Genomic DNA, 25,287 nt, shown 5'->3' with positions numbered 1-25,287 from the left:
TTATTTTGAAAAAAAATGAATTTTTCTTTAAATATAAAAATAAATATGCTTAAAATAACTAAAAAGCCAATAACAAAATTAAACAATGTTTTGCCAGCCATCAACTCTGACCTTCTAAAATGTTTCCACTAATGTTTGCCTTCGTTCGCTCTGGCCAGGTCCCGTCATTGACAGCTCAAAACATTAGACGCGGTTTAGTTAACTTATCGAAGTATATATTTTTTTTAATTTTCATTTTTTCTCGGTAACAAAATTTTAGGATAACGCCTGATCATGTCCCAGGTAATATTAGGTCACCAAAGCATTGTTCTTTTCACCGCTATTCGTTGTTTTTTTATCCGTCTTATTTTACAACATGCGAGCGATGTCTTGTTTTTATATTATCATCATTTAACTTTTATACAATATAAAAAAATTACATTAATTTATTTTCTCTTGGCAGTATATAATAAATTTATATTCATAATACATGTACAATATTTTTTTCAAATCTTTTAAAGTATATTACAATGATCACACAAATATGATTCAAGTCGGGAAAAAACGACACTTGCTAGTGTCACCAAGTTCCTCATGACTCTTTTTTTTTTGGACATTTGCGAGCTATCTTTTTGATACAGAAGGCATCGTATGGCCTCATCTCTTTCTCTTTATGACTTCTTTTATGCCCTAACTTCTTTGTCCATGGCTCTTCATATGCCTTTTTATTTAAATTTCAGTTGGTATTTATTTTAATAATTTATTTGTGATTGTTTTATCAGTGAGATCATGGATGAAAAATATTCATAAAAAAATATTTATTGATAATTTATGATATGTTAGAGAATTCATTGTTAATAAGTTTATTAAGAGTTTTATAAAAAAAAAACAAACAAAAATAAATAAATTATTCGTTTCATTTCATCGATAATTTCCTTAATATAATTTAATATGTTACCAATAAAAAAATCATATAAAACTCCATCAATAAAATTACATATTACTTACAGAATACTATCAATAATTTTTCAGTAATCACATGAATTTAATAATAAAAAAAATTTGTCCGTAAATATCACTACAATATACTTCTAACAGTGTCTTATCAACAGCAGCAACAAAACAACAGTACCCCCGTCCGCTCTGTGTTTTTTCATCCAATATATTTGTTCTTCTAGGTCTAGCAATCATGCTTCACTCTTTCAAAATTTTGGATTAAAAGAGGCCCTCTAATTATACGAGACATCGAAAACATCGAGTTAAGTGCTCATCACCAGACCTCCTCGAACACAATTCTTACTGACGCCTTTTTTGAAATAACAATAAACTGTTCATCTTATAAGCCAGACTCTCTCCAGTTGCAAAACTTACTTCAATATATTGCCAAAACCTAATAATCACAACTCTATTTTCAAAAACTTTGTGCTGCCACATGATATATATATATATCCTAACAACTATGGATTCTATACTAACACAGAATCATGCATGAATTACAGAAAGAACAATACATTAGTTGGCTCATCTTTGACAACCGATCGCAGCAATTTTCTTCCACAGCAAAGTTTTGTATTTTTTTTTCGCTTTCGCTTTTGCTTGTTTGTATTAGGTACATAAATTTTGTTAAATTCCGTGCTTAGGACAGAGTATATATGAGTATCCCTCTTGATAAGAACGTGGTTTTCGAATCTCAAGACTTCTCCAACGTTAATTGATTCTCTAATATTCACGTCACCTATCTTCCACATACAGACAGAGTCATGCATGCACAAAACTCCATTTTAAATTTTTAAGAGCTTCTCCGTTCCATTAGTTTTCCATCCTAATCAGCATCCTCAAGCATGACATACAATAGTCTCTTCTTTAATTCATTTACACAGATATTTCTTCGCAGAATGATTAGGTGAATGAATTGTATACGTAACCTTTCTTAAAATCTGTCCTCGAATGTTATATTATATATATATAGATAAGATGAAATTTCCGTTAAATTAGAAGAAGACGGACAAGATGTAATCTCCAGCCTCCAGGCTTCTCTCTCTGTAGTAAGAGATGGGGATCCGCCCGAGCCTGGTAACTGTGATCATGTCCATCATTAACAGTGTAGACCCATCATTTCCAGTCGGGCGTCTCCAGATTCCTTCTTTCGGCTTAACTTCCAGATCGGCCCTTGCTTTACAAGAACATTCATGCATTTTCAAAGGGTGTTTCAGTCATCTAAAGTTGGCACCATTATTAACTCACTTGCCTAAACAAATGCCCTAGCATGAGACGATGACACGACCTATTACTGTAGCAGAATAGAACTAGTGTGGGCCTATCTTTGTTTGTGGGGCCGGATGTCGTCAGAAGTCTATGCCTTTTGAAGTGGGATCCAGTTAAAAATCTTGATGATTACGGTGGTGACGTGCACGTTTGAAAATGTAATAGAGACTGTATTTTAAAATATTTTTAATTTTAAAATAATATTTTTTAAATTAATTTTTGATATTAAAATATTAAAATATCAAAATGATAAAAAATCAATTATTTTAAAATAATTTAAATTCTGAGAAAAAAGCTTACAATTTCAAACATGCTCTTAACAGGCTTGGATATTTTACCTGCTTTTAGGCTCCGCTTCTACCATGTCCTAGCCGAGCCGAGTTTTTCTGTAAAAATAATAATTAATAATTTACATTTTCAAGCAGTAGGATATTTTACAGAACTCGTTAAAGAGTAGAATTGAGATGATGGGATTCAGAGTATATTATCATGTTTTTGTGCTAATTAATATATTTATTTTACGTAGATTCAGTACATCGCAGTTGATTGGCATATGTGAATAAATTGATCGCATCAAATCACAAGATAAATAAATGGATGTAAATTTGGAGTTAAGAATTATTCACATCCCGTAATCATCCAGAAGGCAAGATATTTTTATTAAATGAAAGATTAACTTTTTTTTTTAATTCGAGAAAACCCAATCCTCAAAAAATATATTTTACAGGCTTAGACGAGTAAGTAAAACTCTAGCTATTCTAAAAAATATATGTTTCTGATTTAAATTCGAGATTTATTATGCAGATCTCAAGTTCTTTGCCACGTCATAACTCTTGGGACGTGAAAGATTAACCTCTTACATATGTATATAGATCGCTATATCTCCTGTGTATAAGAGTTCCATGTTAAATCCATTATGATTTTAAAGCATGTCTGTGCATATGCTTCACAGGAGGAGATGTGTGAGAATGCATGCTCATCACAATGAGAGAAGAAAATTCTTGAAGATGAAACCATCAACCCTGATTGATTAGAACAAATTATTCGAACAATTTAAATTTCTCGACCAGTTACACTTTTATTGACGCCCACAACAATATGCATCGTCGAATTCGTCCTTGATCTTGTAAGGCAATGATGCATAGTGCAGGACACTTTCGGTACTCGAGTTGATGAGATGAAGAACTAATCTAGTACACGTACGAAACAGAGTAAGGTTATGTCTTTATTTCAGGCCTTCAAGTTTCTGTATAGTATTTTCATAATCACAATCTGTGAGGTTACTGAGGTAAAGAGCCAAGGAGAGGATGTTTCTACAGTTACTTGAACACTTTCGTAAAAATAACCTCATTTAATTCCTGTTACTGAATTATACAAAACCATTTCACGAACAATCACGAAAAAGCCCATATCTAAACCTCAATTAAAGTCACTGCTGACCAATCAAGAGTCGAGAGAGAGACAGAGAGAGCACTTCGTGGCAATTCAAAAACCGACGTGATTGTCATTTGTGAGGCAAGGGAGTGGTTTTATCAAAACCACTGATTTCCATGCATAACTTCCTTTAAGATCCACACAACAACCACCCCTCAATCCCACGAGCTCCCTTTCCTTATTTTGACCGTCCTCTTTGCTATTTCATGGCCGATGTCTCAGGTCCTGATGATGTAAAGAGTGGAATAGTGGGTTCAAAGTGTTAAAAAAGTAATGCAAAAGGACAGCCCACTGAAAGGAAAAGAGAGTAACAGTTCGATTGCTATCATTCACCGCTCTGTATTTACCAGTCACTAGTCCTTTTTTTTTCTTATTCATGTATGAGTTATAATTTGTGTTTTTTTTTCAGGGTTTGTGCTAGTGGGTCTTGTCTGTTTCTAAGGCTTTGAATTTGATGGTTTTTTTTTTGTTGACAAAACCTGTTGAAATAAACTATTGAAGGCACATAAAAAAAAAACATAAAGAGATACAAGAGAGGGAGCCAGGAGCCAGGAGCCAGGAGAGAGGAGAGAAAGAAAGCGAAGTGAGAGGAGAACAAAAATACAAAACCTTCTTTTGTCATTGGTGGTGTCTGAGGCATGCACGTCTGGTCTGTTGATCATAACTCTCGGGGGCCTCTTTGCATGTCTGTTCTATGAGCTCAGGGATTCCTGCTGATGAATTGAGGTTTAAAGAGCGAGAAATTCTGGGAAAAAGTGATTCTCTTTCTTTCTTTCTTGTTGGCTCTTCGAAATGGAAGTGATCACAGAGCTATAGTGGAAGCAGAGGGGTTCATGGATCCTATTATTGGCTCTTTTATTTCTTGGTTTACTGAATATGACGGTTTTGACTGTACTAGCACCAGTCTTTTGCCTATCTTTCCCTAGCATAAACCTTCAAGGAAGCCACGTATCCAAGAATTTCTTTCATATTTCTGAGCTCGAAGCTGGTCTTGATCTTAGCCCCTGGAATCCATGGATACTACTGGGTAAAATCCCAAATCCTTCCAGGTAAATCTCCTGTCATTTTTTTTTGTTGGTTAACAAAGCCTTCATTTTTTTAATTAAATTTGGTTGCTCGTTCATTAATTTTTTATGTATTCGTACTCAGTGTGGGAATATAGTATTTGATTGAGATGATAAAAAAGAGATCAAGAACTGCAACAAGCAAGCAAGCTCTAATGTCACAGCATAGCTCAATCCCATCTCCAACAGACAAGTTCAGAATACCGACTTCATTTCCGAAATTGCTCACTGGCTTTACCTTCAAGAACTTCTCAGAAACAGCAGAGGCAATTATGAGCCCAACTTCAATTCTTGATAGCAAGCCCTTCTCAGGCCTCAAAAACCCCTTCTGGCATGACGCATGCCCCAGTCCTAAAACCCCGGAACCTGATATCAGGCGCCACTGGGACAAACTAGACTCCAAAGGCATTGGTCTTGGCATTGTTGATGCTCTTGACGATGAAGAAACTGACTCCAATTTGTCAAAACCAGAAAGCAGAATGGTTCTGTTTGGGTCCCAATTAAAGATCCAAATCCCTCCTTTGCCTCCACCATTTCTTTCTCCAACGGATCAATCTCCCAAACTTAACGGTGATTTTGGTATCAAAACGAGAAACTCTCAATTCGGTTCTTTCTCTTCTGGGTTATCCCCTTCTCCAGTGAAGAAATCATTATTCGGATCGGCTAATTCGGGCATGGACACTCCTAATTCTCCCCGGGTCTTCACTGGGTGTCTTTCTGCTAGTGAAATGGAGCTCTCTGAGGATTATACTTGTGTAATCACTCACGGGCCTGTTCCCAAAACTACTCATATTTTTGACAATTGCATTGTTGAGAGCTGTTGTGGTGCTGTTGGCTTCTCTGCTTCTTCAAGGAAAGACAACAATACATTTTTGGGTGACGGGTTAACTTATCGATCTGATAGTTTCTTAAGCTTCTGCTCTTCTTGCAAGAAGAATCTTGAGCAGGGAAAAGACATCTACATTTACAGGTTAGTTCAAGTTTCCTTTTTTGAGATGTTTCTGCTTTCTTTCAACATGATTTATGTGAAGGCTATGCAAGCTTGTTAACTTACACATTAGACATGGAGATTCAGCTCATACATAGTAATATATATATTTTTTAAATTCAACAAACATTCAATCGATCAACCTGCGTATTCTTTTCTTGGAATCTCAGACTATTTCCAAATAAATTTGAAATGATAAGTATACAAATATCTCTGATATTGGACTGACTTGCTATGATTTATTTTGTAGTGCTTGGATTGTTTTATTTCTAGTTTCATCTCCGATTACTTACCGATAAAATTAAAGCTTTCCTCGAATGATTTAATTCTTTTTCAGAGGGGAAAGGGCATTCTGCAGCAATGAATGCCGGTACCAGGTGATGCTGTTAGAGGAGGGAATAGATGAAGCGGATCCAGATAATGCTTGTGAACTTGTTCCTGATGCCAGTTTTCATAATTTCGAGTAGTCTTCCTTGCCTGAAAGCTGGACCAACATAAGAAATAAACCAACCAGGCAACTACTCTCTCATCATAAGGGTAACTTTGTAGGACTATTACCAAATTCTTGCTTCAATTCAAGACAGGTGTAATTGATAAAAGCGTAAGCAAAGATAGGAGGTAATTCAACGCAATGCTTGAACCTGTTTTCATGTTTTCTCCCTTGTTTTATCACTTCGTTACTCTCTCCTTGTAGAAAATAGACAGGGACCCATAAGCCAAAATATGATCTGTAAATTTGATTTTATTGAAGTGATGATTTTGGTGCTTGATGTTGGGTTTGGCCGCAGAGTTTGGTTTCGAGTTGGTGTGATGATGATGTGTGACTAAAGCTTACTTTATCTTTTCGTTATATTATATAGCTAGTAGCTATCATAGAATAGTTAATTAAGCACATAGGTCCAATAATCTCAACTGTAGTGAATCCTATTCTTTTCTTCGGTACGCCCTCTCTCCATCTTCTTATTAATAATGTTCTTGTTGTCAATCTGTCTTGAAATAATAATTCCTTGTATTATTTGTATTACTATATGGACCAATGATGCAAGCAAGACTTGTAATTATTGAAGGCAACAGTTCCGAGGGAATAGTCTCTGTGACTGAAATTCTTTACAGATCAAGCAGAGACTAAGCTAGAAAAACTTCCATGCCAAGACGCCGTTTGCCCCAGTCAAATATCAGTATTCTGAAAGCAGAATCACTGGTGGACTACCTTAAATAATGCTGGATAAGTTAATGGTATCTCTATAGCCTTGCACCAGCCTGACACAGATAGGATTTCATTCTTTTCAAGTGCCAAAAATTTGTCATCAAGGGTTTAAATTATTGGCCTTTTCCACAAAAAAACGATTGGCAGACAAGGCGGTCCTGCCCAACAAGACTGCGTGCTCTCTGCCGGTGGCTGGTGGAGAGACCTAACATGGAATCAAAATGGGACCGTAGGCTCTTCAGTCTCGACTCTTGAGGAATTTCTATTTTCTTGCAGATGTGAAGTATTGTGGTACCGCTTATGCTTCGTCACACGTTGATATGTGTAAGCCTTCAATGATTAGTTCTTGTTGCCTTTCTTACCTAATAACCATTTATTAATGAAAAACGAGCTAGTTTGTACACACAACAGAATTGTTGGATTTAATGAAAATTAATGAAGCCTACGCTTCACGTGTAGCAAACAAAGTAAATACCGGTATTTACTTTTTGTTAATTGTCTTATACATAAAATAAAATATATAATGCATTTTTATGTATTTCTTTTTGTTTGCATGTGATTGATTTAAGAGTTAATACACAATATGTTCTTTACAACCCTTTAGGTTGTATTTCTATACTATAATATAATTAAATCAAAATTGAATAAATAATAGAGAATTAATGTAAATTAAAATTATTTTATATAGTTTTTGATAACTTACATCAATAAAAATATATTCGCATGTGATTGGTGTTTTAGAGGAGAAGAAAGGAAGAGAAAAAGGTGCGTGCATTTTTTCAAGAAATGGGCCTTGATAAATGGGCGAAAACTGAAACCCGCCGATATGGTCCTCTCATATAATTAACGGGCTTTAAATGGTTACGTGTCAATTTATCACCCACGATGCTTCATCGTATTGACGAGGATACTCAAGTCATTTTGACCGGAACAAGAAGCAGCAGCAATCAAAATTCAAAACCTGTACTGCTATTTTTCAGCAATTAATAATACTAAAAATAATATTCATAATGGCTTCAACAAACTCTAGGAGCTCATTCTCAATTTTATCCTCTCATCAAAATCCACTTTTATCCTCTCTCACCTTGTCTCCCCACTTCCAGATTCACCGGAAACGCTTATCCATTGTCTCTCACAGAAGAACTCGCCGGAGGCCACGGCGGAAACTAGCTGGGGGAAAGGATATGTCGGTTGCAATCACCATGCCCACGCCATCTCACCGGCGTGACAAAAGCCAGGACTCGGTTTTGGATTCAACAAACAGTAAGTTTATACTCGTCAATTACGATCAGATTATGTCTATAGTGATTTTTCATTTTTCTTTGGATATCTCAGAAAACAACCCTAGCTGCTGCACTTGTCCACTTCTTCTGTCGTTAAAAGTAATGGCTACTTAAGTTTATAGATTAAGGGAGAGGTTCTTTTTTCAGAGATTAAGCATAAATTTAAATTTAAAAACCCGCATTTATCAAGAGCTGTAATTAAAGATTTTCAATCTTAATAAACTGAAAAAAGTTTAGAATTTCTAGAAGCTTTATTTTTTTGAGCAGATCAGATAATGTATGTAGTTAGTATACGTGTGCTCATGTTTGAACTAGGTGCTGGTGAAGGAGAAATTTTAACAGCAGATGTTGAAGGCGAGATGAGCTCAACTGGTAAAAATGCTATGCGTAAAAGCAAATATCTTATTAGCAGAATATGCTTTGGCGTGGACTTGTCACCAGATAATATTGCAGTAGCAATGGTGTATTTTGTTCAAGGTGTCTTGGGCCTTGCTAGGCTCGCTGTCAGTTTTTACTTGAAAGATGATTTGCATTTAGAACCTGCAGAGGTAAGTTGTCCTGCTTGTTTTCTTTATGATGATGAGGTGACGAGAAAAGTTAATGTTTGAGTTTTTATCCAGTTAATGTTCCTCTTGTTAATTTTTTTTTCTTGATAGTGGTTCATCTTTCTTAAAATCTTGATGAATTTTTTTTTTGAAATTGGTTGCATGGTATAAGAGGAAATTTATTGTTGTTCATGTGTTCTTTTTATTATCTTCGAGGACTGACAAGGTACATGGTTGACTAGACAGCTGTGATATCCGGTTTTTCCGCGTTACCTTGGCTTATCAAACCTCTTTATGGGTTTATTAGGTGCGATTTTATTTATTGTCTATATCTTTTACATTTCCTTCCTGCTGTGCAAGAAATTGTTTCATTTCTGCATTTCTTTTAAGTAATTGTTTTGTTGTTGCAGTGATTCTGTTCCACTCTTTGGTTATCGAAGAAGGTCATACTTGGTTCTTTCAGGACTTCTTGGTGCGCTTTCTTGGAGTTTGATGTCTACCTTTGTTGATAGCAAGTACAGTGCTGCCTTCTGCATACTTCTTGGATCGCTTTCTGTTGCTTTCTCAGATGTTGTGAGTATATTCAATGCCATGAATTTATTAAAATGCCTGGGCATAACAGTCATTGATTTAAGGATTGATTAAGAATCTATGACTTTTTGAGAAAATATGATGTGTTTATGACTGAATTTAGCGGTGTCAGTTGAACGATCATTAAAACATGCTAATGCTTTGAAATATATGGAATTAATTGTGAGCTAATTTGTTTTGCATTAACATAATGTCAACTATTAATTACCTAGCAGTGTCACCCTAAGGTTTACCCCTTTTTTTTTTCATGATATGATTGTGGGTTGTTCGTCAGAGTGGTATACAGGAGGTACTAATTTGCGGAGGCTTATTTTTAACAGAACTTTACCAGAAAATTCATCTCAGGGCTGGTGCTCTGCTTATGAAGTCAAAATTTCATATTAAGGATATTGATTTTCAACTCCTGTGGGTTTAACAACAAACTTTTCATGTGTGCTTGCCAAGAAAAGAAATTCTGTACATAGAGGCTTGGGGTACCCTTTCTTGAAAGGCAGTGGCTAATTACATGACAGTGATTTGCCCCAAAATTGGTTTATTGTGTAGGTTGTGGATTCTATGGTGGTGGAGAGGGCTCGTGGGGAGTCACAAAGCATGTCAGGATCTCTTCAGTCTTTATGTTGGGGGTCGTCGGCTTTTGGTGGGATTGTAAGCTCTTACTTTAGTGGCTCTCTGGTGGATGCTTATGGTGTAAGGTACTCGAAAGTGGTTTTGGACAAGTGTAATAACTTGGCACTGATGACATTCAAATTAATCAAATTAGTGCTGATTTTTCATTCTCAGGTTTGTTTTTGGTGTTACGGCGTTGCTACCTTTGATAACATCAGCAGTTGCTGTTCTTGTGAGAGAACAGCGTGTGCTTGGTCCGGCAAGTGGACCGAGTCTTGCTTTGCCTGGTTCTGGTTTTCTGGAAAGCTCAAAGCAGCATATTGTTCAGTTATGGGATGCTGTTAAGCAGCCAAATGTGTTTCTTCCCACTTTATTTATTTTCCTGTGGCAGGCAACACCACAATCAGATTCTGCCATGTTTTTTTTCACGTATGTGCAGACAATGATTAGCATTAACTTGTCCTTCTAATTTAGTTTCATCTCTACTCAAAATTTTTGATTGACTGTGATATCTAAAATTTTTTGTTTTCAGCACAAATAAACTTGGTTTCACTCCAGAATTTCTTGGACGTGTCAAGCTCGTTACCTCAGTTGCATCACTGCTTGGAGTTGGACTGTATAATGGCTTTTTGAAAAATATTCCGTTGCGCAAGATCTTTGTTGCTACTACTGTAACTGGTACAGCTCTTGGGATGACTCAGGTTTGTGTTACGATTCACTTCAAGCCAGGCTTAGCAGTGGATAATTGTGTTTAATGGAGTCTATTATACATATTCATTTTTGTTACTATTTTGGCTCAGGTTTTCCTTGTTACTGGTTTAAACAGAAAGTTTGGGATAAGTGACGAATGGTTTGCTATTGGGGATTCTTTGATTCTAACAGTCCTTGGTCAGGTAACATATGTTTGCCAGAACTTTTATGACAGCTGTGACGTTGTTGAAATTTTTAGTTCTGTTACACTGGCATGGGGTTTGACATTCTGGTATGCAGTGATTTTGAGCATTTTTTTCAACCAGGTGTATTCCTAAAGGACCGGGGAAGTTATCTGTCTATTGAAATTGGTTGCATTGCATTGTTTCTTTCATATATCCACTTTAAGGCATGGTTTTGGTTACTAGTTAGATATTTAGATCATTCTGTTGTGTTATTGTGGATGTTCAGTCATCCATATCCTCAACATGAGCTATTTTCTTTTTAGCTGCCTATTTTCACGCCTCAACTGTTTTATCTCTTATCTTGTGCAAGGTTGATCTAGCAAGAATTATATGCCGAAGCAGCTAAAACGTATTGGTACTTTTGCAGGTTTCTTTCATGCCAGTTCTTGTGCTAGCAGCGAAGTTATGTCCGGAGGGCATGGAAGCTACACTTTTTGCAACCCTTATGTCCATTTCAAATGGAGGGAGTGTTCTTGGAGGGCTGATCGGTGCTGGTCTGACTCAGTTTTTTGGAGTCACAAAGGACAATTTTGACAACTTGGCCTTTTTGATTATTCTCTGTAATCTCAGCTCATTGCTTCCTTTGCCACTCCTTGGTCTCCTACCTAATGATAGGCCCGATGTCATTCCAAAGGAGAGTAGAGATATCGAGATGAAGTCCAATTGAATTCGGATGATTACTTCCTCATTATCCAGTGCGGAGGCACGCTTCACCTTTCATTCCTTTGGACTGACCCCTGCCAGCAAGCTTTTTTGCGTAACTGCAGATTATACTTTGTTTCACAGGGAGATTATGTAGATATCACGAGGTCGCATACACAAACTATAGAGAGATGATCCGCCTTGTCTTTAATTGTAGTGACCTGAGCTATGCACGTGATGGATTGTAACCGAGTATACTATGACGTAAAAAAGGAAAGGAATTGTCTTCCCTCCTGCCCAGGTGTGGACCCCTTCGAGCAACCTGGTCACTGGACTTGCGAGCCCAATACTAGGTTGGGCTACTGTTCTCAGGCCAATGTCTTTGATGCAGGCTGTTCGAAGGGCTCACGGCCCCGAACATAAGGCATGGCAGGATGGTAACAAAGCCTGGCTATTGACTGTGATGTTCTTCTTTTTGACCCTTTTAACTTGTGAAATGTCCATTTTGTCCCATCAAAGAATCATTGGATATCATCTTTCCATGCAAGCTGCTTTTATTACCAATTTCACGCGAGTCAGCACTCTTCTCATTCAATCTTACAAACCCCGCTTTTAACTTAACGAATGCTGTGTATTCTATTTCTCTTTTTAAAAATATTATATGATACTTCGTGGCATTTTTAAAAGTGTGACATGATCGTATTCGGGTGCAGGTCACTTGAAAGATGGCAGTTTATTTAGTGCAACTGAGCACCTCTTAGCTTCAAAACTTATCTTTGATATTAAAAAAAAAAGAGAAGTTACCGATATTTAAGTTGTGAATATTTATGTTGCCCTCTTTGATTTGTATACATTTCACGTCGTTAATTTAATATCTCTTTATCCATATATCTGTAGATATTATAAAAGAAAGAGGGCCGCCATGAACAAGAGAAGAAATTTGAACTAGACATGATTCAGATGGTGTCTGCGAGTGTTCGTTGTTTTTTTTATATGTTTTTTTTAAATATATTAAAATAATATTTATTTTTTAAAAAAATATTTTTGATATATTATCACATTAAAACAATCTAAAAAATTAAAAAAAATAATAAAACATAAAAAAATATATTTTAAAAAACTTTCATGGAACATGGTTTGGAATGCAAATCTAAACTGCATATAAGAATGGCCTCCTTTTACTTTTGCAAGAGTTAGGACTGGTTCTAAATATTGGAGTAGATATATGATCCAAAAGAAACCCATCAATCCACAACTATCTCCCTCTCTCTCTCTCTCTCTCTCTCTCTCTCTCTATATATATATATATATATATATATATATATATATATATATATATATATATAAAGCTAGATGTGGGGAAAACATGTTTTTCCATACTTATTAGCGCTGTGAGTTACAATAATAATTCATGATATTGTTTTGTGTTTTTTTTCCCTGGTATTTTGATTTGGTTATTGAATTTTTTTTAATTCAACCATTATATCACGTGTTTATGAAAATTTAAAATTAATAATTAATTTTAATTTATTTTTTATTTGATTATTACGATATCATAAAATATTCTAGTATCGAGTGGATATCAAAAAAAATATCCCAGCATCGCAGTACGGTCTATTTTTTTTAAAAATTAGTTAAATAAAAAATAAAAACATTATTTCTCCGCATCCATTAACACTATAAATTATACCAGTAATTTATATTTGTTTTTGCATTTTGATCCTTTTATTTCATTTGATTATTGATTTTTTTAATTAAATTTTTATATAATGTGTTTATTTCATTTGATTATTGATTTTTTTAATTAAATTTTTATATAATGTGTTTATAAGAATTTAGAACTGATAATTTATTTAAAGATGCTGTCAAATTTTTTTTACTAAACTCTTGATTTTTTTTTAAAAAAGTTTTTTTTACCTCAAGGGTATCATAGACAAATGTACTATTATATGTATAAATTAAAAGTAAAGATAAAAAAAAGGATATCTTCAACCGTTCATAAATGCCCATTTGATGTGAACAGAAATCCTAGCAGCTACGTTTTGTTCTGGTCTGGCAACTTGCAAAATAAAATGAGACAGTATTTTAGTTTATGATTTTGAAAGGATAATAATAAAAATTATTTGATTTTGCTCCACGTGGTAGGGTCCTACTAGAATACAAATATGACCCGCCACGCGGACACGGTTTTTTAGGAAAAGAAAATGTTGGTGTTAGGCTTGGGATCAAGCCCAGCATCCCATAGGAAATTAAAAAAAAGGAGGAGAAGAAGAAGAAGAAGAAGATGCCCAGTTGTATCACCATGCCACTGGGCTTGATGTGCAGTCATTCTTATACGCGCGCACGCGCTCCCTGCCATGCCTACCTTTTGAAAAAAAACACAAAATAAAAGATGTAAAATCTGGAGCCAAACACCAGACCTCCATGCCTATATCATATGCTATGCAGTGGGATGCAGTATTTTTCTTCTCAACGCAAAACGTGTTGTTAATGTTTTTTTGCCATCAATTTTTTTTTTACTGGAAACCTTATGTATGTGTTCAAAAAATAAATTAAGGATTTATATATGTTAAATATATTGATTATAATTAAATATTGAGTTGAGAAGTTGAAATAAAGTATTATTTTTTTAGAGAATAAAAAGTTTGGATATTTGTTTAGTTTAAAATTGGATTTCAAAAATTTTAATTAGTTTGACTCAATAAAATTAAATTTTATTTTGTGTTAAATTAACTCAATATTCAAGCTTATTCTTAACCTTACGAGCATTCTATATAAAGTTAGCAGAAATAAAACGTCAAACTCAATCCCAAATCTACTTAATATAAAAAGAATAAATTGAAAATAAAAAAAATTAAATACAATAATAATAATAATAATTATGGATAACCATTGCAACCCATGGTGATTTATATCTTTCTCTTGCATTATATTTTATTGTTTTGTTTTTAATATTTCTTTAATTTTATATTATCTAGAGTGTTAATGATTTCAAATATTATTTTATGATTTATTGAGCATTAATTTTTATTAAATTGTACTATAATTGTTAAATGAAAAGTAAAATTATCTAATAAAAAAAATAATGTGAATGGAAGAAAAAGAGTTAAGGTTTGTTAAATAAAAGCAAAAGTATCTAATTAAAAAAAAAAGAACTTGAACGAAAAAAATAAAGGCGAGTTGGTTCACTAAACAGTGTTTTAATGGTTTTTATAATGTCTATTTTTGTTTTAAGTAGTTTAATTTAATATTGACCGTCCGGCCCGATTAGCGAATGGGTTCTGATAATTCACTGGCGAATCGGTTCTGATAATATCAGTATGAACACGAACACTGACAGATCACTTGACCTGTGACTAAATCCCAACGCTGAAAATCGCCAGCATGAAGCATTGATGAGCTATTTGCAACCCTAGAATTCGACAACTAGATTAAAGGTTTTGAAGAGGCTGGGACAGCATTTTGCTGGACATGGTAGTATCTTTGTAACTATCTATCCTAAGAAAATATATCTTAATCATCTCAAATCTCGAAGGTAATGGTAATGGTAATGGTAATGGATATCATATTGCTGCACCGAATCTGAATGCTTGATCAGGAGAGAGAACCACCTTTGATAAGTGATCTATCTGGTCTGAAAGACATGCAGATGAATATCTATATATATTTAGCCGCAGAGTTACACCACACACACACACACACACACAGAGTTGCGCCTTTAAAAAAATGATGGTCATGCCAGGTCGGAATCTCCATTGGTCTGATAGCAAAGCCGCCATGAACTCAGCAGTTTTGGAATGGGAGGAGTTGGAAGTTGAAATAGTTGTCGAGTCGCTAATGATTGAAGCAAATTTAATAAGAAAAGGTCGAGCAAGCACATGATAGTTGATACCGCGCACAGCTCGAATACCCCACTTAATAAATAAAGAGCAGCAAAATCAACAAGGTTTCATATCCAATAATTTCAGGCCCATGGTTTTGTCATCGGTTGCATCCTTAAGGTCTGTTTTTCCTTTTCTTTTTTTAATCTAATATTTAACTGAGAATGATGAATTCTAGAAAGCTATAGTTTAAATTAAGGAGTAAATTAACCTGCTTGGTAAATAAGGATATTTATTTATTTATCTTTACATTCTGAACTCAAACTTTCAAGACAGCATAAAAAAATATTCTTTAAAATACACCACATTGATGTCAAATATATGAAAATCGTTTGAATTAAAGATATATAAGATAGAAAGGGTATGACTGCTGGACTGATTTACGTTCTTGTGTAACCTACATCTCATGAACTTGTATGTTTTGATGTTGACTTTCATCCTACCTTAGTGGACCATCCCCTAAACCTGTCTGATTGACTTTTACGTACCCTCTACGAACCATTCCAATTCCAACTGGAACCATTCAAGCCGAGTTGCTCGCAACTTGAAGCAACATCAATTTCGTTTTGGGAATTCAATTATAGTTCAGCAGCAAAGTAAGATAATCTATACCTCATGCATATGTTCTCGTTCTCTAATTTAAATGCATTTGTTCTTTTTTTTAGTCTTATTTTGGATGTTGTCATATCCTCGTTCCTTCCCTTAAATCTTGCCTCGACAAAGTTATTGTTCACATTCTCTTGTAATCACCTTGGGCTCCGAGAGAGCATTGCTATTATAAGGTCTCAACCCCATTCCGGTGTTGTGTATTTCTTTCTCATTTTGTGATCTTTTGAAGGAGGTTAGGCAACTGTCCATTAAATAACCATTGGGATGGGTTGGTTGTGAACATAGACCCTAAAGATATTTTAACTATAAATATAAAACCTAGCTCGGAGCTCGAAATAATAGATTGATCCGGGATCTAGGGTCTTGATTGAGTTTCAAATAGTCAAAATCTAGGCTTGCAACTAGCACGATAAAACTTGGGTGACCTGCTAGATCAACTCGAAACTCGGGTTTTATATGAATTTAGACTATATATTTTATATTGATGTAAGTTATATATAATTATTTTATATGAAAAAGTTAAGAAATATTCTATATGTATGTAGTCTATATATATAGCTTTTATTCACATGAAATGTTTCTTAACTTTTTTATATATGATAGCTATATATATAAAATTCATTTACATGAAATGTTTCTTAACTTTTCAATATAAAATAACTATATATATAGTCTTCATTCACATAAAATATTTTTTAACTTTTTCACGTGAGATAACTATATATATAATCTTTATTCATATGGTTTATTTTTTGATTTTTCTTTATGGGACACACATACACACTACATACACATGATATATATAGTCTTCATTCATATGGATGTTCGGGTCAGCTTGCATGCACCTCGACTAATCCCATAAGCCCTGAGGTTAACGACCATATATATAAGTCTACAGTAGCCGTGAGGTCTGTAGACTCGAACTAGTGATCTCTAGAAATTAAGTTTAGGGTTCGATCAGTTCAGCTACATCTTCATAAATCAAATGAAATATTTTATAATAACTATGCTTTTAGCTTTGAAAATGCAAATTTTTCTTTTAAAAAATAAATGCAAATACTTATAAAATATTCTTTCAGTGCCGACGAAATAGAAAACCTGACAAACAAGTTTTCCACAATGATATTCTATTGCCTCTCTAGTATTGAGAAATGCTAATGGAATCTTCATTATATGCTGATATAATATTTTATTGATTAGTTTTCAATTTTGTGATAGAGTAAACCGGGGAATTTGAAAAAACTGGCTATACCAGATTCAGGGAAGCCATGCTAACTTAAATCATGCTGCAACACATCATTAGCCAAAACGACTTTACACGGTGATAACTATTGTTGTGCATTATTATATTTTGAAAGAAAATTATGATAATGATTGTGATGATAATGAAATATAAATATTACCAAATTGGAGAGCAGAATGATGATTATTGACTAGATAATTTGGATATAATCAAGCAATAAGCACAGGGACTTATTCTTTTTTTAATTTTTTTTTTCTGGATAGAGATGAATGGCATTTTCAGTCTATAAACTTATACTGGAATATATAGCAATGCTTAAATATCGAAGCAGTGATAAATGATTGGTGGCAGTATGTGACAAGAAACTGATTGGGTGAGAGGGAAAGAATCCTTGGCTGTGAAGAGGATGATACATGTGGGATGCCATGTGAAGATCATTAAATTCTTAACAAATTAACTCAACCTCCCCACTAATTTTGTCCTTCTCTTTTCTTCTTTCTTTCCTTACCTTTTTCACATGATCATGGAGAAACCAAACAGAACCCCCATGTGAAGAATCATTGACCCTCGGAACAAGAGATATATAGAGCTAAAACCCATATGTTGGAAATCGGAATGATTACGCAGAAGAAGCTGAGGAGCAATCTTTTATGGCTAACTAATCTCCACTGCTATAAACACAAGGTAATTAATAATGTCATAAAATTCGCTATAGACAAAGATTAGATGTGAATTAATTTGTTATTCTTTTTGCTCGCACCTCTCTCTCTATATATGGCTCGGCTAGGGAAGACTAGGCGTGAATTCGCAAGCCAATTGCTTTATAATTAGCTGAGAACAGAGAATTTGTATGTATATATATATATATATAGTGTCTGACAACCCCTCTTACAAGGTATATTTGGACACCCAATGGAAATAAAATTAAGAACAAGTTACCAAAACCAGCTTGATTAATCATGAATTAATGGAGGTTCTTGGCCATATATACCAGAGAAGGAAAATTAACCAGTTGCATAGTTAATTAAGAATACCCGATTTTATTTCAGCAAGAAATTGACAGCCCTACAAATCGGGTCATAAGAAAAAAACATGGACTGGAGACACCATTGTGACCACTGGAATTGCCGGACATCTACCGGACAAGACTTGCATGCCTGTAAATCTATAACCTCGCCGATATTTGAATTTGAGTGCTTCAGCCAAGCAGCCCCACATGCTCGGCCATGGCTTGTCTGTGGACCTATTGCAATTTGGAACATCTTACATGTACCCTACACTTTCGTCAAGGGCACTATGCTTGATTGCATGCAGTTTCTGATTTCACATGGGAGAAGACAATGTCTTTGTAGCCAATGCCTTAAGCGATCAGTATAAGAAATCGGTCCCCTTCTAATCAATTCTGGTCCCCATATGTACAATGCATCCCAGAATGAAGTCAAATAAAACACGATCATGTTTAGCTCAGAAAAAGACCTTGAGGTTGTGGGTTTTTATTTTTTTTTAATATATGACGCCGCATAAGGGAATATATTAATATCAACAAATAAATGATTTATTTTTCATATTAAATACAAAGATTTTATTCAATCATGAAAATGGAGCCTTCAATTTATTGGTATTAATACCAAAAAAGCCTTTAAACTCGAAAAAAAACAAAAAAACAAAAACCTTCTTGGTTATCAAACCATCGTTGTGGGGGCGATAGAAATGCTAACCTCTACCTATCAACAAAATCAACTTTACCTTCAATGTTATCCAACAATCTCAATCTTATCCTTTCATCTATATTTATCCCGTTAATAATGATCAACATATTCCATTAAAAGGACATGTGGGATATACAAAAAGTTTTATCTACCAAAAATTATTGCTGCAATCAATTAATACAACAATAATTACGCTGAAAGGAACTGAAATTTCATCATCATCATCATCATCATCATATATATATATATATATATAAATTGATTTGTAGTTAATTTATTGTTTTTACGGTGAAAATCTTTTTGAATGTCACATGCATGTACTTTCAGCATATTTGTAACTATTTTCTTACAAAACATAAATAAAAGGATAAGAGTGAGAGTATTAGGTAATATTAAAGGTAAAATTGATGCAACCAATTGATAATTAATGATCGATAAAGGGTAGCATTATTAACAAATGTATAGATGTTAATGGCTGTAGCCAGGGGCGGAATTAGGGCGGCCGGCAGGGCAAGGAAATTGTTTTCAGCCCCTGTCTTTTAATAAATTAGATTTTTATCTCTAAAAATAAGAAAAAAAAATTTAATTTTAGCCCTCTCTAAACCTTTTTCTTTAATTTAACCCTTTCCAAACTAAAATTTCTAACTCCTCTACACATGTAGCTCAACTAACATTAATATATATATATAAAAGATATTTTTTTTACCCGTGATGGACTTAATTAAGAGTGCACTGGTATGATTGAGGTGAAGAACGGATTGAGCCTAATCAGCATCAATTAATCAAGTTAAGTATTGATCACAACTAAACATATCCTAATTAATAGGAGATTAGATGTTCGTCGTGACAAAAAGCCTAATATCTACATAATTACACTTGTTGCCTGAAACAAGCATCCCTGCTTTGGTATTCGGAGAAAGCCACGATAAATGGGAGTCCTAGCAACCATATTGCACGTGCACTGATCGAGCGCTGCCGGCAGTCCTTGATTAAGCACCGACAGAAAAGCAAAACAAATTAATAATAATAATAATAATAAATTTAGTAGAAAATAGCACAAATGCATCGAAGTCGACCGCACGATGTTGTCACCAATATCCATTCAAGTGCATCGTAGCACTGTAACAAATCCATATATAGATTCCGAAATTTGTACTTGCTCGGCTCTTTATCGTCCGATTCCTCAAACTGATATTTTTAAACATTCAGTTAATAACAATCGTGCTCTTTTTTAAATAAGGTTTTCTCGAGTAGTGACACCATCTTATCTTCCGAGTTTTATAAATAACTCTAATTTGAGAGTTTCTTCTTTTATATTCTCTTTGAAAATGATATATATGTCTTCAAAAATTATGCAACTGCGTATATAAACTGAGTTTGTAATGCCAAACACCCCTTAAAATTACAAAAAAAACATTTTTAATTTAAAGTTTGTATAATTCATCTTATTAATTTTGTGTGCTATATATTAAACTAAAAATTTAAAATGGTATAAAATTCAAATTCATGAAAACTATTATCATGTATATATATATATAAAAAAGGACACTAGCTACTTGATCACCCAAAAGAATTGAACATAGGCACCGTTTGGGAACGCGGCTGCGGCCGCATTCCCAAAAAAATTTAAATTTTTTTTTTGTTAAAATTTAATATGGTTTGTATGTTTTGGATCGTTTTGATGTGCTGATGTCAAAAATGATTTTTAAAAAATAAAAAAACATTGTTAGCATGTATTTTGGCATGAAAAGTTATTTGAAAAGCACCCGCAACCACACTGCCAAACACGTTTATAGTCTACCACGTCAGTACTTAGGGATAATCTTACTATGTAAGCCTTTTTATTGTAAGTGGTTCTTTGCGATGATTGATTTGATGTCATCCTGCATGATGCTAAGTTAACTTTCTAAGTCCTTAATCATTGGCCTTTTCTGGATAGTAAAAATCATATATATTCAGTGGGATCAAGTGGTAGTTAATCGGCATTAGATTTATTAATTATTAACCTCTTTTGATTCTTTTAGAACTTGATGATAATTGTGTTTGAGATTGTTGACTACGAAATTAATGTGTTTGCTTAGACTTCTTTGAAGGGAATTTGCAATCGATCCAAAGTTAATATCAATTAACTTAATTAATATTTATTTGTTGAAAAATATTCTTTAAAAAATTAAATAATTTTTTAATATTTAGCAGTAAGATAAAAAATTAGTTGAAAAATACTTTCCAATATTTGACTATATCATAAAAAATAAGTTGAAAAATAACTTATTAGTGTTTTTTTTTAAGTTTATTAAAAATATAAAAGCCAAATATATATGATAAATAAAAAAAATTAAAGGAGGATAAAATTATAAAAAAAGTATAAATTCATAAATTACTTCAATTAAAATAATAAACAATATGGATCAAATTTGACAGATAAAAAAGTTAAAAGATGATGGAATTGAAAAAAAACTCTAATTTCATAAATTATTTCAAATAAAATAAATAGGGATAAAAAATAAAAATCAAGTTGATGAATAAAAAAAATTCAATTAAGAAATAATGAGAGAAAAATAAATAAAAATTAAAAGAAAGAAAACTAGAATTGATATAAAAATCAAATCAAATGAAATTATATGGGGTAAAATTGAAAAAAATTCTAAACAAATTCAAAACATTATATATATGAATTAAAATATTGAAAACTAAATTTAATATAATTAATAAATAATATGATATTTGTTTTTAATATTTTACAACTTTTAAAAAAGTATATTTCAATTAAAACAAAAAAATAAGAAAAAATTTTGTTGACCGGAAAATATTTTATATTTTCATAAAAGCATGGCATACTAAAACTTCACACAAATATGTGCACCAAGTGATGAATTAATTATAAGTATCATTAATATTGCTGCTAAATGATTGGTTTTTTTTTTAAAAAAATAATTATGATCATGTCAGTTTGTATAAAAATATTGTATAGATTGTTTGAATATATATATATAGAATTATTCTAAATTGATTACAATCTTAGCCAAATAGCCTGAATCCCTTTATCATTTTGCTTTGAAAGAAAGTATGATTAAGTGCATTTCTATTTAAATCGTGGCATTCTGGTAGCAATTACATATATAATGGCTGATTTATGATTGCTCATTGCTAAAAACATATAATTCTTCAAGTGTTAACACACACACACACACACACACACACACACACACACACACCAGCCACGTAGACGGGTATAAATCTGAGAAGCCTTGTGCCAAATTGAAGTCAAAATGAATGAAAACATAAACTACAGTAGTTGGAGGTGGAATCAACGCTGTAGCATGGACAGAAAGTAACCCTAACCAACCGCAGGGTTAAAAAGATAGAAAATCCAGGAAAAACTTGTAATTATTGATAGCTTCTGTTCCAAAAGATGCCAAGACAAGGTCAGTACGACGTCACCCTTCGAAGAAGAACAGAGATAAAAATTAACAAGTAATATGATATAACACCCCCCAGTCGATCTTAAGCTGCTTGAGATTTTCCCTCTCTTCTCTTCCATTTTCTTTTTTACAAGGTTGCTTGGGTTCGTGCTGCAGGAATTTGCATAAAACATTGAACTGATTGAATTATGAATGGGAACGAATTGCAAGCATCGCATGTTTACGAAACTTCGACTATAATCACACGAACGTACCTTCGACATTGAAGATATGTTTGAACTCTTATAGTCATGCCAAAAAGTTCTACCATTATTGCAAGACAAGATAGAGATCATACTCCATACGCATGTTGTCATTTCCCCTGTTTTGTCACATTCAACTGCCCGTGACCATAAAATTCTTTTTCCCTGCATTTCTGCCCAGTAAATTAATAGGATTAACCAACTTATAATATGGCTGGTCGAAATTATTATTGTACATCTTTTGAAGACAAGATTTAGACTCGGCGACAAGATATTGTAGCCTTAACTTCTTCTAACCCAATGTCACCGATCATAAATAAATTTTCAAACCCTTTGTATTAGCTACCACTTTGAGTATAATTCATAGAGATTCCTTGCCTCGAGCAAGTTAATTAGCATATCAACCAAAATACATGACAATCTTGTAGCTAGTTATTCGAAGGTATTATAATTATAATTATAATTATAGTACCTTCAACTTTACAAAATACATTTAATTTACATTGTATTAAGTGGAATTACTTCATGTTCATACAATCAATTAAAAAAGGTTTTGGCATGGTATAAATAGGAGTCCCCCCCCCATGTCATAGATAACAATTGGTCAAAATTATATATCATCGTTCGTATCATATATAGAAAACTTTCATACCAAGCGGTCTAGTAATCATGACAAGGATTTATTTATTTTTTCAGTATTTAGGTTCTTGCAGGGTGTTTAGTGGGTTCGAGAATTAATTATGGTGTGTGTAAATTGACCCGAACACCCTGGATTATTGGAAAAAAAAACTCACTACCAAGTAATTTGAATTGCTAGTGGTCACAGGGCAGCTTAAAAAATATAACATGGCATGAACCATCTATGACCACTCAATTACTCTTGCACTCGTGAATTACAAGATATTAAAATATATTTTTGTAATGAGAAAGTAAAGAGTACAAAAATGTTCTTAAAATGAAGATGCTGTGATTATAACATTTTGTTTTCGATATATCAGAAGTATTATAGCTGTTATTGTTCTTACTCGGAAGGCTATCTAAGATTAAAGAATTTGAAGGATTACTGGTAAGTGATAACCATCACAAATTAACTCATATCCATTGGATTCATCATTGGCTGCTGAACCACGAACTCCCAGGCCATTTCGTCATTAGAGTGTTATAGTGATGGTGACCTTGTGGTGGGTTTTGATTCAATCCATGGTCAAGTAGTCAACGCATGCATTCATAGAATCAGGGTAACCAAACAAACAAGCTTGGATGGGAAACAAGCCAGCGTGCTGACAGAGAAGAAAGAAAAGCAAGCCCCCAGAGGGCAAGCCAAGCCCTAGCCGAGAGTTCCAGAGCCTGCAGCGACAGCTAAGCCATGTAAAGCCACTAGCCAAGACAGGCCCTTTTCGAAACACCAACCGAATGTAACTGTCAATCAAATAAAGAAAAACTAACACCATGTGAGAACGTAAAATTACAAACAAATTGACAAGAGGCCCAATAGAAAATGATTTTATTGAAGCCCCTTGAATTTAGATTTAAATGGCTAGAAAGGGCAACGTCTTGAGGCCCCCCCTCGACTACCCCTTCTCAATTCCCACATCTTCATGTCCCTTGTAACATGGAGGAAATTATGGCATCTTTCCCTGCTCTTAGCTCTCTCCCTTTCTAACCAACCATAAAAGCTCTCACATAACACCAAACACACACGTAGTTTTTGTAGCAAAGAAACCCATCAGTCACAAAGAAAGAAAAGAAACCCACTTTCTGTTTTATCATTGTAATCATATCAGAGCTCCTATAATTGTATACCATACTTTTGCCCCCATCACTTTAATTGAAAGTCGAAACAAGTTCAATTTATCATTCCGAAACCTCTTCAAGCAGAGAAAATCTCAAGGAGGGAAAAAGAAAACGATATGGAGATTGAATCAGTCCAGTGTGAGTGTTGTGGACTGAAAGAGGATTGCACCCAAGAATATATTAGTGAAGTGAAGGCCAAGTTTGATGGCAAGTGGCTGTGTGGATTGTGCTCAGAAGCTGTTAGAGATGAATTTAGCAGAGGTAAAAAGCAGTTTGGAATGGAAGAAGCTGTGAGAGCTCACATGTCATTTTGTGGTAAATTCAATTCGAATCCAGCAGTTAGAGTAGCTGATGGTATGAAGCAGATGCTGAGAAGACGGTCAGGAGACTTGTCTTCATCAAAATCTTCTTCTAAGAAGTATTCAAGGTCGGCAAGCACAAAACTGTACTGATTGAGGGCGGGGGAATGAAATAAAGGAGAGGACTCTTCCTTGCAAAAATAATATTGATAGCTAGTCATTCGTGGCCAGTGTCAACTTGTCTTGTACAGAGCATGCTACCCCAAATGAGGCTTCCTCTTAGTTTTACTTTTCACTTAAACTTGGTGTACTTTTCAACTCTTTTTGTTGGCTAAGAGATAATTATGGAGACAGAAATTTTGAAGGGAAAATCCAGAGTTCATAGTAATTGATCAAGTGGTATGAAAGAATTCAACCCTTTTCCTTTCTCGACTTTGCATTACCACTGTTTTTAAGCCCGAGTTGAGTTTATCCTTTTTTTAAAAAAAAAAAAACTTTTTTTTGGCCTGTATCTTTACCAGCCCCACCCCTAAGCCATCCCAGAAACCA

The 25,287-nt window shown here is 34.0% G+C and overlaps 3 protein-coding genes across 6 annotated transcripts; all 3 read left to right on the top strand.

Moving 5' to 3' along the window:
* The first annotated feature begins 4,071 nt into the window (after nt 1–4,071).
* On the top strand, nt 4,072–6,500 carry LOC133696154 (FCS-Like Zinc finger 8-like). The gene is made up of 3 exons (XM_062118219.1): nt 4,072–4,727; nt 4,828–5,712; nt 6,068–6,500. Exons 2-3 carry the CDS (start codon nt 4,853–4,855, stop codon nt 6,195–6,197), a joined length of 990 nt encoding a protein of 329 aa, XP_061974203.1. The 5' UTR covers nt 4,072–4,727; nt 4,828–4,852; the 3' UTR covers nt 6,198–6,500.
* Nucleotides 6,501–7,875: 1,375 nt separating this feature from the next.
* On the top strand, nt 7,876–12,103 carry LOC133697616 (folate-biopterin transporter 1, chloroplastic). 4 transcript variants are annotated; one of them, XM_062120295.1, is made up of 9 exons: nt 7,876–8,200; nt 8,506–8,768; nt 9,008–9,072; nt 9,176–9,338; nt 9,900–10,048; nt 10,137–10,391; nt 10,495–10,663; nt 10,763–10,855; nt 10,953–11,258. In XM_062120295.1, exons 1-9 carry the CDS (start codon nt 7,948–7,950, stop codon nt 10,953–10,955), a joined length of 1,413 nt encoding a protein of 470 aa, XP_061976279.1. In that variant the 5' UTR covers nt 7,876–7,947; the 3' UTR covers nt 10,956–11,258. The 4 variants fall into 4 exon arrangements, with proteins under 4 accessions (XP_061976279.1, XP_061976277.1, XP_061976276.1 ...); XM_062120293.1 differs by lacking the exon at nt 10,953–11,258 and adding an exon at nt 11,265–12,103 and having other exon boundaries at nt 7,877–8,200; nt 8,536–8,768; XM_062120292.1 differs by lacking the exon at nt 10,953–11,258 and adding an exon at nt 11,265–12,103 and having other exon boundaries at nt 7,879–8,200.
* Nucleotides 12,104–24,188: 12,085 nt separating this feature from the next.
* LOC133696666 (uncharacterized) lies at nt 24,189–25,109 on the top strand. Its single transcript, XM_062118913.1, has one exon. The coding sequence runs from the start codon at nt 24,556–24,558 to the stop codon at nt 24,889–24,891; it is 336 nt and encodes a 111-aa protein (XP_061974897.1). The 5' UTR covers nt 24,189–24,555; the 3' UTR covers nt 24,892–25,109.
* Nucleotides 25,110–25,287: the final 178 nt, after the last annotated feature.

This window comes from Populus nigra, chromosome 6 (assembly GCF_951802175.1).
Source record: "Populus nigra chromosome 6, ddPopNigr1.1, whole genome shotgun sequence".
Lineage (NCBI taxonomy): Eukaryota > Viridiplantae > Streptophyta > Magnoliopsida > Malpighiales > Salicaceae > Populus > Populus nigra.
The sequence above is the reverse complement of the archived record's forward strand: the minus strand, read 5'-3'. Positions and strand labels throughout refer to the sequence as shown.

What these genes read in the sequence shown, in the direction of transcription:
- LOC133696666 (XM_062118913.1), top strand. Translation starts at nt 24,556, where the DNA reads ATGGAGATTGAATCAGTCCAGTGTGAGTGTTGTGGACTGAAAGAGGAT.
- LOC133697616 (XM_062120292.1), top strand. Translation starts at nt 7,948, where the DNA reads ATGGCTTCAACAAACTCTAGGAGCTCATTCTCAATTTTATCCTCTCAT. An exon ending in GGTTTTGGATTCAACAAACA is followed by an intron (nt 8,201 to 8,505) that starts GTAAGTTTATAC and finishes TAATGTATGTAG; the next exon opens with TTAGTATACGTGTGCTCATG. An exon ending in TCTGCCATGTTTTTTTTCAC is followed by an intron (nt 10,392 to 10,494) that starts GTATGTGCAGAC and finishes TTTTGTTTTCAG; the next exon opens with CACAAATAAACTTGGTTTCA.
- LOC133696154 (XM_062118219.1), top strand. Translation starts at nt 4,853, where the DNA reads ATGATAAAAAAGAGATCAAGAACTGCAACAAGCAAGCAAGCTCTAATG. An exon ending in AAAGACATCTACATTTACAG is followed by an intron (nt 5,713 to 6,067) that starts GTTAGTTCAAGT and finishes ATTCTTTTTCAG; the next exon opens with AGGGGAAAGGGCATTCTGCA.